Source organism: Ranitomeya variabilis, chromosome 2 (genome assembly GCF_051348905.1).
Source record: "Ranitomeya variabilis isolate aRanVar5 chromosome 2, aRanVar5.hap1, whole genome shotgun sequence".
NCBI classification, from domain to species: Eukaryota; Metazoa; Chordata; class Amphibia; order Anura; family Dendrobatidae; genus Ranitomeya; species Ranitomeya variabilis.
Genome location: NC_135233.1, coordinates 471,885,060 through 471,898,146, shown reverse-complemented (window position 1 = coordinate 471,898,146; position 13,087 = coordinate 471,885,060). Strand labels below are relative to the sequence as shown.

Here is a 13,087-nt window from a genome sequence, read left to right as displayed (position 1 = left end):
TAGACTGTCAGTGCCATGGAGTGATTACAATGGCTAACCGCACCCATCACCATCCTCATTTCCTCCTCGTAGCTGTGCTGCGATTTAAACAGGACCAGGACAAAGTGCAGCCCACGGACCAAGACAGCTGAAGGGCTGAGAACAAGGGCTGCACCATGTCATCAGCCATCCATGTCCCGATCACCTCTGGATGCAGATAGCGGTGAATACAATAGAGGAGGATGGAGCCGCCCTCTCCTTCTTCCACAGATCAGCGTGTGCGACTGAGCGAGCAGATGCCTAGACGTCACTGCATCATGTCTGCTGTGCTGAGAGTCAGTGCAACTGAGACTGGAACAGAGTGGCAGGGAAAGGGGGCTAGGTGGGGGCATACAATATATAAAGGGGGCTAGGTGGGGGCTTACAATGTATAAAGAAGGCTGGGTGGGGGCTCACAATTTATAAAGGGGGCTAGGCGGGGGCTTACAATGTATAAAGAGGGCTAGGTGGGGGCTCACAATGTATAAAGAAGGCTGGGTGGGGGCTCACAATGTATAAAGGGGGCTCACAATGTATAAAGAGGGCTAGGTGGGGGCTCACAATGTATAAAGAAGGCTGGGTGGGGGCTCACAATGTATAAAGGGGGCTAGGCGGGGGCTTACAATGTATAAAGAGGGCTAGGTGGGGGCTCACAATGTATAAAGGGGGCTTACAATGTATAAAGATGGCTAGGTGGGGGCTCAATGTATAAAGAGGGCTGGGTTGGGGGCTCACAATGTATAAAGGGGCTAGGTGGGTGTTCATAATGTATATTATAGGTGAAACATACTGTATATAAGGGGCTGTGTGGGCACATATGGTATATACCGTACATAGGAGGCTATGTGGGGGCTTATACAGTATTAGCTCAAACTGTACATAAGGGGCTCATAGTATTTAGGAGGCTGTGTGGGGGCTCATACTGTATACATGGGGCTGTGTATGAGCTCATACGGGGTATAGGGGGCTCGGGTGGTGGGGAGGCGGCAGAATGGTTATTGCAGGCTGTAAGCTTTCCTGAAGAGATGGGTTTTTAGGTTCCCTCTAAGGCTACTTTCACACTAGCGTTTTTGGCTGCACGTCGCAATGCGTAGTTTAGGAGAAAAACCGCATCCTGCAAAGTTGTCTGCATTTTTTCCCCATAGACTAACATTACCGACGCATTGCGACGCAGTGCCACACGTCGCAATCGTCGTGCGACGGTTGCGTCGTGTTTTGGCGCACCGCCGCCACAAAAAAAGTTACATGTAACTTTGTGCGTTGGGACCGCCATTTTCGACCGCGCCTGCACGGCCGGAACTCCGCCCCCTCCTCCCCATACCTTACAATGAAGCAGCGGAAGCGTCTTAAGACTGCTTCCGCTGCCAACGTCAGGCATTTTCTTCACAGTATGCGTCGGGCCGGCGCAGCGCGACGGCCCCGTACCGACGCTAGTGTGAAAGCAGCCTAAAGGATCCGAGGGTGGTGGATAATCGGACATCTTGAGATGTGGAATTCCAGAGGATGGGGGATATTTGGGAGAAGTCTCGGAGGCGGTTGTATGTATATGGAGGCTCATATGGTATACATGGGGCTGCGTATTAGCTCATATGCTATATAGGGGCTGTGTGGGCTTACGGTATTTGGGGGTCTGTGTATCTGTGTATGGGCACATATGGTATGTGGGAGCTCATACTGTATATTGGGCTGTATGGGGGCTCATGTGGTATATAGGGGGCTGTGTATGAGCTCATACGGTATATATGGGCTGTGTGGGGGCTAATACGGTTTACATGGCTGTGTATGAGCTCATACGGTATATATTGGGCTGTGTGAGCTCATACGGTATATGGGGGCTCATGCGGTATATAGGGGGCTGTGCTGGGGCTCATATGGTATAGGGCTGTGTGGGGACTCTTATGGTATACATGGGGCTGTGTATGGGCTCATACGGTATATAGGGGCTGTGTATGACCTCATACGATATATAGGGGCACTGTATGAGCTCATACGGTATATGGGGGCTCATACGGTATATAGGGCTGTGTGGGGGCTCATACGGTATAGGGCTGTATGGGGATTCCTATGGTATACATGGGGCTGTGTATGAGCTCATACGGTATATAGGGGCTGTGTATGACCTCATACGGTATATGGGGGCTCATACGGTATATATGGGGCTGTGTGGGGGCTCATACGGTAGAAAGTGGGTGTCAGCATACTTAATTCTGCTCAATGTTTAGTAAGACAGGTAATAATATAACACTATTATAATAAATAATATTGAGCAGAATTAATTTCAATCTATTGGTTTGACCCCCGATACACCACACATCTGTAACGGTCTCTCATGTAGCCCCCTCAGAGAAATTAATTGCCCACCCATGATGTAGTCAGCTGGAAATGTTCAAATTTCTATTTAGCTGCAGATTGCCACTATGTCTGCAGGTATATTCAGTTTTAATTTTGGGGTTTTTTTTTTTTTTTTTTTTTTTTCGCTGACAGGTTCATTTTTTAATGCGTCCCTTTGCATGGACCAATGTTTCTCGCTTCTACCAAACCAAATCTGCCCATCTGTGATGGATCCATCAGCTCGATCCCTGGGATCTAAACTAATGACTAGATGTGCTTTCTGTAATCGTGGTCCATTTTGGTCTCTCCGCTCATGCGGTCACTTTTTTATTTTCTTACAACTTGTCATTCCCTTACAGGTTTCTCCACACACTGGGAAGGAGAATACAGTACTTGACAAGTCCCAAAATATTACTAAAAGTGTCTCTGACCAATCCACAGCCTCCAAAATAGACGTCCTGTCTCCTATTCTTCTGAACGTCCCCCAGTCGCCCACCGCTGACGACCGGCGGGAGGTGATGTCTCAAAGGGTCCGGCGCTCCTACAGCAGGTTGGACATGTCTTTGAGCGGCAGCTCGTTTCTGTACAGTCCCACCAAACACTCGGATTCATCTGACACCTCCACCCCAAACTTGGCATCAAAACCGGGGCGGAAGTCACTTTTCGGATTTGATAAACTGAGCACAGAAGATGATGTGGAGATCAAGAAAGCTGGTGAGAGATCGAAACAGACATTTAATGAGAGCTCAATGGGAGCCTCCATGCGGCAATCTGCAGATGAGCCGGATCTGAATATCCCAGGGGTGGCTCTCGCCAAGCCGAAGAGGAGGAAGCGCAAAGTTCCACAGATTGAGGTACGAGTGGCAAACGTGGATTGATTTATTTTATTTTTTTTCTGGGAGGGGTGGGATCCAATGTTAGACCTGATCTACAGGAAACCACTTGGTCTTTCCATGAATATCAACAGAGCGGTATAAAAGGGAATCTGGCGCCTGGTGTTACCTGCCCAAACTGTTCCTAACAAGTTTTTTTTATTATTTTTTGCTGCTTTAAACCCCTACCTTATTTTTTTGGACTAGAATATGAACCTTTATTATATGAGGCCTGGACAACAAAAAAGGAGGGGGGGGGAATTCATAGTAACTTTTTCAGTGGTCTGAGGAGGCCGAGGGGTTAATGCATTAACGTCAACGGTTTAGTTGGGGTCATTAAAGCTGGGTAAGGCAAGAGTGGTGTAGGCATTTGTGCTGCAGTTAGCTCAGGTCAGGAGACCCCCAGTCAAACTGGGTCTTACAATGCAAGAAATCTGCTGGGATTTTAGGCAGCTTAGACACATACCGTATTTAAAGTGGCTTTCAGGTTTTGGAGAACTCCCTCTTACCTGGCTGCAGTTTATTTAAAAAAAAATATATACTTTACTCATCCTCCCCTGGTCCAGAACAAAGTCTTCCGTGCTTCTCTTGAAGTCTGGCTGCCGTACTGCAGTTAACAATCAGTGGCTCTAAGCAGCTCGTGCTGTCAACTCCGGCAGAAATGTGGAGCCCCATATGGACCCAGAGAAGGTGAGCAAAGCTTTTTTTTTTTGTAAAAAAAATATATATATCTATCTATCTATCTATCTCTATCTATCTATCTCTATCTATCTCTATCTATCTCTATCTATCTCTCTCTATCTCTCTCTATCTCTCTCTGTCTCTCTCTGTCTCTCTCTCTCTCTCTCTGTCTCTCTCTGTCTCTGTCTCTCTCTGTCTCTCTCTGTCTCTCTGTCTCTCTCTGTGTGTCTCTCTCTCTGTGTGTCTCTCTCTCTGTGTGTCTCTCTCTCTGTGTGTCTCTCTCTCTGTGTGTCTCTCTCTCTGTGTGTCTCTCTCTCTGTGTGTCTCTCTCTCTGTGTGTGTCTCTCTCTGTGTGTGTCTCTCTCTGTGTGTGTCTCTCTCTCTCTGTGTCTCTCTCTCTCTGTGTCTCTCTCTCTCTGTGTGTCTCTCTCTCTGTGTGTCTCTCTCTCTGTGTGTCTCTCTCTCTGTGTGTCTCTCTCTCTGTGTGTCTCTCTCTCTGTGTGTCTCTCTCTCTGTGTGTCTCTCTCTCTGTGTGTCTCTCTCTCTGTGTGTCTCTCTCTCTGTGTGTCTCTCTCTCTGTGTGTCTCTCTGTGTGTCTCTCTCTCTGTGTGTCTCTCTCTGTGTGTCTCTCTCTCTGTGTGTCTCTCTCTCTGTGTGTCTCTCTCTCTGTGTCTCTCTCTCTGTGTGTCTCTCTCTCTGTGTCTCTCTCTGTGTGTCTCTCTCTGTGTGTCTCTCTCTGTGTGTCTCTCTCTGTGTGTCTCTCTCTGTGTGTCTCTCTCTGTGTCTCTCTCTGTGTCTCTCTCTGTGTCTCTCTCTGTGTCTCTCTCTGTGTCTCTGTGTCTCTCTCTAATACTCGAGTATAAGCCGACCCCCCCTAATTGTGCCACAAAAAACTGGGAAAACTTAATGACTGGTGATCTGTGTATGGGCACATATGGTATGTGGGAGCTCATACGGTATATAGGGGCTGTGTGGGGGACACCCTCTTCACTCGTGGGTGAGCATGACCCGTAGCTACACGGTGGGCCTGGATTCCCTGGGGTTCCGCGGGGGCAGGTTCCGGCATCTTCCCTGCAGGAGACTCGTCCTCCGACGTTCCGGCAGCGGCCTGGAGTGCGACGCACCGCTGGACGCCCCGAGCTATCCAGCCAACCTCCCTCCTCCACCGGGTGTAAGTCACTGCGTCTCCGGGCTCCAGGTTGCGACCGTACCTTCTCCCGCAGGGTTCCACCTCTTCCCGATCCACACAGACCTGCAGTGGCTCTCCAATTTCTTGTATCTCCCCGTCCTTCCCGGGAGTTGAAGAACACCACCACACCCCAGTGTGACGGGGGAATCTCCTCAGCATCCGTAAGGTCGATCTGAACCGCAGGTTGGGGTCTATTCCTCCACGCCGTCATCAGGTGCCGCAGATGTTCTGCCTCCGGCAGAATCCTCAGGCCCTGTGCCTGCAGCTCGCACTCTGCCGCGGTCGGGATGGAGGAAGCAGGGGACACCGGAGTTAGGCGGACCTCCGTAAGCTGGCCCAGCTGAGCGGTCACACGAGCGTCGGCCTCCCGGCGGCGTGCTATCTGCCAGGCCTCGGCTGCGGCCACACACTCCTCAGACGGTGGCCCGTTGGATCTGCCCATCGGTAGCTCCGTAAGGGCCAGTCCCTGCAACGATGGCGCATCTGGGGCTGTGCCGGGTGGTGCAGCCTCATGCTGGTTCAGGTCGTCCCCACGCCGTGCTCCCGGCGTCGCCATCTTTGCTTCCTCCCCAGTGTCGTCTTCCCGCGGTCTCTTTCGTGGGCGGCCCCGTCTCCATGGTCTCCACCCTCCAAAGAGGATGAGAAGGCGGACCTCGGCTGCTGACGGACACGTCCTCAGGATGCAAAAATGTTTAGACTGGGCGGCCATTGTCTTTAGCGCTCTTCAGCTGGTCCACGCCTACTCCACGCCCCTCTTCTCCTCCTGCGCTCTCCTTAGCGCTGTAATGGCGGCGGTTCTTGGCGGGAACTTTTGGCGGCAAGTGGACTGTGACTTATTGCAAAGACTGTGTATTGCCAAGTATAATAAATCACAGTTCCAAGGCACACATGACCTGATTCTGCAGGCTTAAGTAGATCCTGTTCGTGACGCCAAGTTGGAGCACCCCCACTGCCGCAGGGCTGAGGGGTACCCGGTACCGGGCCTCTCTGTCTCAGTTCTGGGGTTGTCACGGTGGCTAGACCCGGCCCGTGACCCTGCTGAGGGGCGTCCAATGAAGGTGGAGAAAGTGATGCTGTTGTGGTGTGGTGCCGGTCGCAGTAAATAACAAGGACACCAGGTTGCAGTCTCTTTACTGAAAACTCCAGGATCCTCAGTCCGGAATACGGTTAACCGGGCTGCGTGAGTCCGGCCGGTCCGATGGCACCTCCAGAGTTCCCTTTGCAGGTGGAAATCTGTGCCTACCTTCTAGCGCGCGTGTGTTGTAGTCCTTCCCTGCTGTGCTTACGGGATAGTCCTCACAACTGTTGTGTCTGTTTCTGAAGTTCCCTCACAACTCGATTATGATATTCTGTTTCGTCCCCCCCAGATGATATGGCTAGGACGCACCCGTATGACGGGTAGGCTCGGAGGTCTTCCGGGACCCTAGAGTCGCCCCTCTCCAGATGTTGCCCCCTGTGTCTGCTTAGGTGATTTTGGGTGAGACAGCCCGCCTAGAACTGACTGTCCTGCCGTAGGTTTGAAGTAAGGCCTGGAGCTCAATACTTCCTCGGCGTTTCCGGCCACCGGCTACGCGCCTCAGTAGGATGTTGCCTCGTCTTACAGCACGACTCCTACTGGTGTTTCTCCTTGTTGCGTTGATCTCGTTTCTCACTCAGCACAATAAACCTCGCTTCTTGTCCTTTCTTGGGGTACCGCCGCAATGACGTGCAGGCGCGGTCCCGTAACATTCTTTCTGTTCGCTAGGCCTCTGTCAGGATCCCACCCCTGACAGGGACCCCCCTGAATCTTCCCCTGCAACACCCTCTGCCACAGGATGTCGCCTGGTTCCAACCCAGTCAGCTTCTCACTAACTTCCTATCTAACCCCCAGTTTTACCAGATTGTGAGGAGTGGCCTAATACATAGCACCCTTAGCTCCCCCTGGAAACCAGACTGTGAAGTGTATTGGTGTCTGTGATACCTGGTCAGGTGAACTCCTTCAGTGCCATCAGACGTACCATAGCCCCCCTTAGCGGCGGAGCATCAGTACTGCAACGACCAGGACTCTGGGGCGCTGCACTTGTGTACACATATATACACAGCCTGAGGACCGGTTTCCAACCCTGGAAAATCCTTTTTTCCCCTTTTATCCATAAATAACCTGTGCAAAATGAAAAAGAGACCTCTATTAGGCCTCCACAACAGATGATGTATATTTTTTTTTATTAATTTTTCTCCATAAGCTTCAAGCATTTTTTTTTTTTTTACTACTTTTTGAGGTTTTTGTTTTTATGCACCCGGAAGTGAGCGGCACCCAGCAACATCCTTTTAAAACTTTAATTCCTATGTAGAAGCTTAGACGTACAAGCTACAAAAAGTGTCCACACCCACAGTATGATGCCATTTGCTTAGCCCACGTCACATTGTTTGTAACTCTTTAAAAAAATAAATAAATAAATAGTCAAAAATGCCGCAAAAAGGTGTGAATCCAGACTTAGGAATGTAGCCTAAGACTGCAGGTAATTCAATGGTGCTATGTGTTTTAGTCCACACTAATGGTCAAAGCAGATCAGTAACCTGCATACATTATTGTGTACATCTTAGACCTGATGAGACTGCTGTACTTTCTTTTAGACTCCATGTCAGGCCGACTGTATAATCCTTATATTAAAGGGAACCGGACACAAACGCCTCTCAGCCATCACTCCAATACTCCGGGCGCCGCCTCCTCTTCCTTCATTACCGTCCCCGGCGCCTGCGCTGTAAGTTCCCATCGTGTGATGGGAGTCGAAGGGCAGCGCAAACTGCGCATGCCCGAAAAAAAACTTACAGCGCCGGGGACGTTAATGAATGAGTGGCTGTACCGTACGTGGAGGATATGTACGAGTGCCTGCACCGTACGTGGTGGGGATGTACGGGTGGCATTATATAGAGCGAATCCTTCAGTGTACAGATTTAGATGTATTGATCAGTCTCTGCTCTCTGTGCCCGGGCAGTGTTGAGGACAGCAATCCATTATTGGACTGGGCTGTTGGCTGCTCCGTGTTCGGGTCAATACCCTGCGCCTGCGGTACATCACACTATTATACATTGTTCTCGTTGCCATCATACAGCGGCAGGAGAGATCTCCATTCCCACAATGCAGGGAATCTGGTACATTCCAGCACAGAGCTAAGGCTAAACGGAAATAACCACATCTGTATGATTGGGGGGGGGGAAATGTTTTTATTGCGTGTCTTTTGCGTTAAAGGTAATGTATTATTAGAAAATGACCTATTGGTTAAGTCAGGTTTCAGTGATTTCTTTTAAAAGTTTTGGCGAAGTTTTTTTTTTTTTTTATATATATATAGATATACAAAAAAAATCTTGCAATCCTTATATTGGCCACTTCCTGTGCTTTACAGATGAGTTTTCAGTAGTCTTATTATCATCACAGACAGGATTACAATAACAGTTAACACCTCTATACCCAGCTAAAAACACAAAATCCCCCATTCAGAATAAGCGATGTCACAGCTTCCCTTCCCTCCATAATGACCTATTCACAGGCTGATTACATGCCCCCAGGACATACTACAGGTATGGCGGGCTAATTAAAAAAACGAATATTTCAGTGTTGGAAGGCACCCCATCTAAAAGAGCCACTTTGACAGAATGCAGCATATTAGTGCTGCGCAAGGTGGCTCTTTTAGTTAAAAACGCCTGGGGAGGTGACAGGTTCCCTTTAAAAGGGTTGTACACCAATTTCGGCTATGGCTATTCCAGAAAAGCAATTTTTTTTAATTTATTTATTTCCTCCAGTACTGGCGCCACTCATGGTTATAGGCAGTGTTTGGTATTGCAGCTCAGTCTCTGTGGAGGGGGAATTTATTTTTGTTTTTTAACATTTTTCTAATCCACTAAAACTCTTGTAATAATTATTTATTAAACACTATCTGTGCAGTTGTAGTCCTTCCAGTTCAGTACTGGGCTCTCGCTATTCGCTTCCATTCTGCTTGTCCGTTGGTAAAAGCAGCAGCATTGTGGATGACATCTCATCAAACCTCCATATTCTGCAGATCAGATCCACAGTGGGAACCGGCGGCCGTTCACAGGGTTCTGCTGCTGGACCCCCGGGGGTCCCAAGAATCGATTTGCTTATCTCTGAAATACGAGTACGTGTAAAAATTACATTTTTTTTTTTCTTTCTCCCTTTTTTCCAGGTTTCGGCCCTGGATGAGTGGGCGGCATCCATAAATGCACAGTTTGAAGAAGCGGAGAAATTTGACCTGTTTGTGGAGTGACAGAACCGTGCCGATTGGACTCTGCCTGTACATAGACTTCCTCCAGAACCGTCTAGTCCCTTTTTGTGTGTGTATATATATATGTATTCGTTGCTTCTTTTACTGGAGACGGATTGTGTCTTCTGCTCTCCATTACAGCTCTGATTTTTGGGCAAAATTGCTTATAAGATACTAACTACTCCGACGAAAACAAATGTTAGAAGTTGTCCAGTGAAGAGAACGTAACACTTGTCAAAAGGATATGTGATAACTGCATAGATTGGTGGGGTTCTACCCCCAGGACTGGCACTCATTTGACAGAATTGGTCAATTTTTATTCCTGTGCGAATGGAGCGCCTGATGGAGCACTTGAGTGCCGCTCCGGACTGATGAAGATGAAGGTGCCCACAGACCCCCACCGATCCCTTATTGTCACTGGAGAACCCCTTCACTGAATTTGTAACTGGTAATCTAATGCTGGCGCTGTGTGGAGTCATGGCGTGGGTGAGGGCAGGTGATTCCACCTAGAGACATAGCAGAGCTGACTTGGCTTTCTTTCTGTTACATCAGCATATGGAGGGGGGCAAGGAATATCCCCACACCCAATAAACTTAAGTATATGTTGGTCATGAGCAAGTGTGCTGGGATAAGGTGTTATCTGAGCATGCTCAGGTCCTAACAGAGTGTCTTTGGTGTGCTCTAATACTATGTTTGAGTCCCCGTAGCTGCATGTCTCGTGGCTGTTAGACAATTCCAATGTGTTGCTGCTGTCGAACAGCCACGAGACATGCAGCCACGGGGACTTGAGCATAATGTAAGAGCACACCAAAGACACTCTGTTAGGACCTGAGCATACTCAGATAATACCTTATCCCAGCATGTTCACTCAATAGTAAATGTGCAAAAAGCTAACTTTTATATAATCTGTAAGTACGACATGTACCATAGTGAAAAGTGGTAAACACGTCAGGTAAATGGCAGAGTGGCCTATATTACAGTTTAAGGGTAAAATCCAGATGTATCGCAAGAAAATAATACATTACTCCATGTCAGCATGTGCAGGCAAATAAAGGAAGCGTGGCACTTACTGACAAATAAGGGTGGGGGGCAATCCTGTCTGGTTAAATAAGGGGATTTGGCAGAGATTGAGTAGATTATGTGCAGCACCAATCTTTGACTTAAACTTTAAAGGGGTTATCAGAGAATAGAAGAAATATATATATATTTAATATCAAGAAAAAGGCATTCTGGATACATTTCTTTCTTTGATTAGCATGTGCTGGAAACGTTTGCTATTTGCAGTGGAATATTATGTATCTCCAGAAGAGAATACAGCAGGGAACCTGACAACGGATACGTGCTGCCGGACCTACAGACGCAGACGGCGTGCGTCGGTCACTGCCTGATCCGCAGACGGCGTGCGTCGGTCACTGTCTAATCCGCAGACGGCAAGCGTCGGGCACTGTCTGATCCGCAGATGGCGAGCGTCGGGCACTGGCTGTATGATCTCAGCCAAGGTATGTTTAACATTGCGGTATTTCAGAGAAAAACACCTTAAGAGCCGTCAGGGACTCCTGTATGGCTCAGTCCCCCGCAGCTTCTCCACCTGGTCCACTGGAGTGACAGGTCTCTTCCTGTGTATAGGGGGAGACGTGGCAGCAGGAAAGGGCCCACCTGTCCGACTAGTCTCCAGCGTGGCTCTTCCTCGGCAGCACATCACAGCCGCTGAGTCAAATACACCTGGTTGAAATCATCCAGCCAGTGTCTGATCCTTACTGCCTGTGGATCGGGCTGCATGGATCAGCTGTCAGGTTCCCTTTAATATGCGGCAAAAGTTTACAAGTTAATTAAAAAGTTTAGATGTTATTGAAACTGCAGAAATTTGAGTTAGAAGTTACCAACCCCTTTAAGGATTTCTGTCACCATAATAAATCCTCCTCTAATAAAACTTTACACATCTACAATCATATAAAAGTGCTGTAATACACAGATGTAGAATGCTGACGACTGCAATTATATTTGTCAAAATTCTTAGTTTTATTGATTTTCGATCTTTTGTACCCTTTTTATTTTTGTAGTTGTTCTTAAGGGGGTTGCATAAGGACAACTCGCCACCTGTATTCCCTGTTTGGACATTTTGCATTCTCGAATAATTCACCACGGTCTTCTCAATGATTATTTCAACCAATGTGTCAACCATACATCATAGTTTTTACTTTATTAAACCTAGCCATGCTCCATTAATTGTCTGCTCGTTTATCCGACAAGCACTGATTAATTTTACATACGAATATATATATAAATCTATATCTCTCTCTGAAAAGAGCAGTCTGCTGCTGAAATAATATGGTAGTTGAAGAACAAGTGAACAGGAACATTATTGAAAAAAGTTACCTGATTCTAAAGGCTAGTGGCTGACAAGTGTAAGGCCGTGTTCACATGCTGCTTTTTTAGTGCAAAAAAAGCTTTGTTTTTCAGAAATCTCATGTACACGAAAGTTTTTATTTTTGCTGATCGTATTTGAGAACTGGAGCATTTGTGAACTCTGCAACAAGTCCATTTGTTCAGTGTTTTTTTTTTTTTTTTTTTTTTTTTTTTACATAGAAAGCAACAAAAAAGATAGGAAAAAAACCCAAAAACCCTGTAAACTTAAACATGTACTGGATGCACAGCACACCAGCAATGTGCAGCCAAAAAATGCCGCAGAACAGGCGTTTTGAGCGCAGCATTTTTACTGCCAAGCGAGCAGGTTTTGGCTGCAGAAAAAAAAATCGTAGTGTGACCATAGCCTAAGGCTACAGCGTAGCCTAAACATCTATGATGTTGCTGGCAAAGTAATTGAGGAAGAGTATACAAAGAGGCAGGCAGAATATGGTCATGTTCACACATAACATAATTGCCGCATTATTTTACTTTAACAGCTCAAGAAAAGTAAAGGCAAAAACTGAGTTTTTGTTGCATTTTTTTTTTCTCTATAGACTTTTGAGTGCCTGAAAGTGTGTAAAAAAATGCAGTTGTGTTCTGAAGTGCGGATTCCCAGCATTTCTGAAATTATAATGCATTTAAATCTAATATATAAAGCTGAATGTGTGTGTGTGTGTGTATGTATGTATGTATGTATGTATGTCCGGGATTGGCATCTGAACCGTAGCAGCTACAGCCACAAAATTTTGCACAGTCACACGTCTGGACCCCGAGAGCGTCATAGGCTATGTTGTGAGGTGAAATTTTAACCCCGCGCTTTCCAATTCACCAAACAATTTTGCCCCTATCTACATAATGGGGAAAAAGTGAAAGGAAAAGTGTTGGAGGCGTCGCAGCTACAGGCACAAAATTTTGCACAGTCACACGTCTGGACCCTGAGAGCGTCAAAGCTATATTGTGAGGTGAAATTTTAACCCCGCGCTTTCCAAGTCACCAAACAATTTTGCCCCTATCTACATAATGGGGAAAAAATGAAAGGAAAAGTGTTGGAGGCAAATTAACAGCTGCCAGATGTGAACAAGGGGGACTTAAAGAATGACAGCGATGGCACCAAAGAGTATATACTGTACAGTTGCTAAGGTGGGGCCCCAACATGGGATAATCACACCACCACGGGGATATGAACACACACACAAAATGCGCCACACACTACCACGTGCTCGAACACATATACCACCCTCAGTGCACATTTCACCACACATACACCAACCTCGCCACATAAAAGTAGAAACACAAAAGTCGCCGCTCAAAACTCGCCACGCGCAAAACTC

At 47.3% G+C, this 13,087-nt stretch overlaps 1 protein-coding gene across 1 annotated transcript in view; it reads left to right on the top strand.

Moving 5' to 3' along the window:
* The window catches only part of CDCA5 (cell division cycle associated 5), a 56,644-nt gene extending 45,238 nt beyond the window's left edge, over nucleotides 1-11,406 (top strand). The window contains exons 6-7 of the mRNA XM_077287740.1: nucleotides 2,709-3,203; nucleotides 9,273-11,406. Coding sequence (XP_077143855.1) covers nucleotides 2,709-3,203; nucleotides 9,273-9,353 — 576 coding nt within the window. The 3' untranslated portion in view covers nucleotides 9,354-11,406. The remainder of the gene's footprint in view (nucleotides 1-2,708; nucleotides 3,204-9,272) is intronic.
* Nucleotides 11,407-13,087: the final 1,681 nt, after the last annotated feature.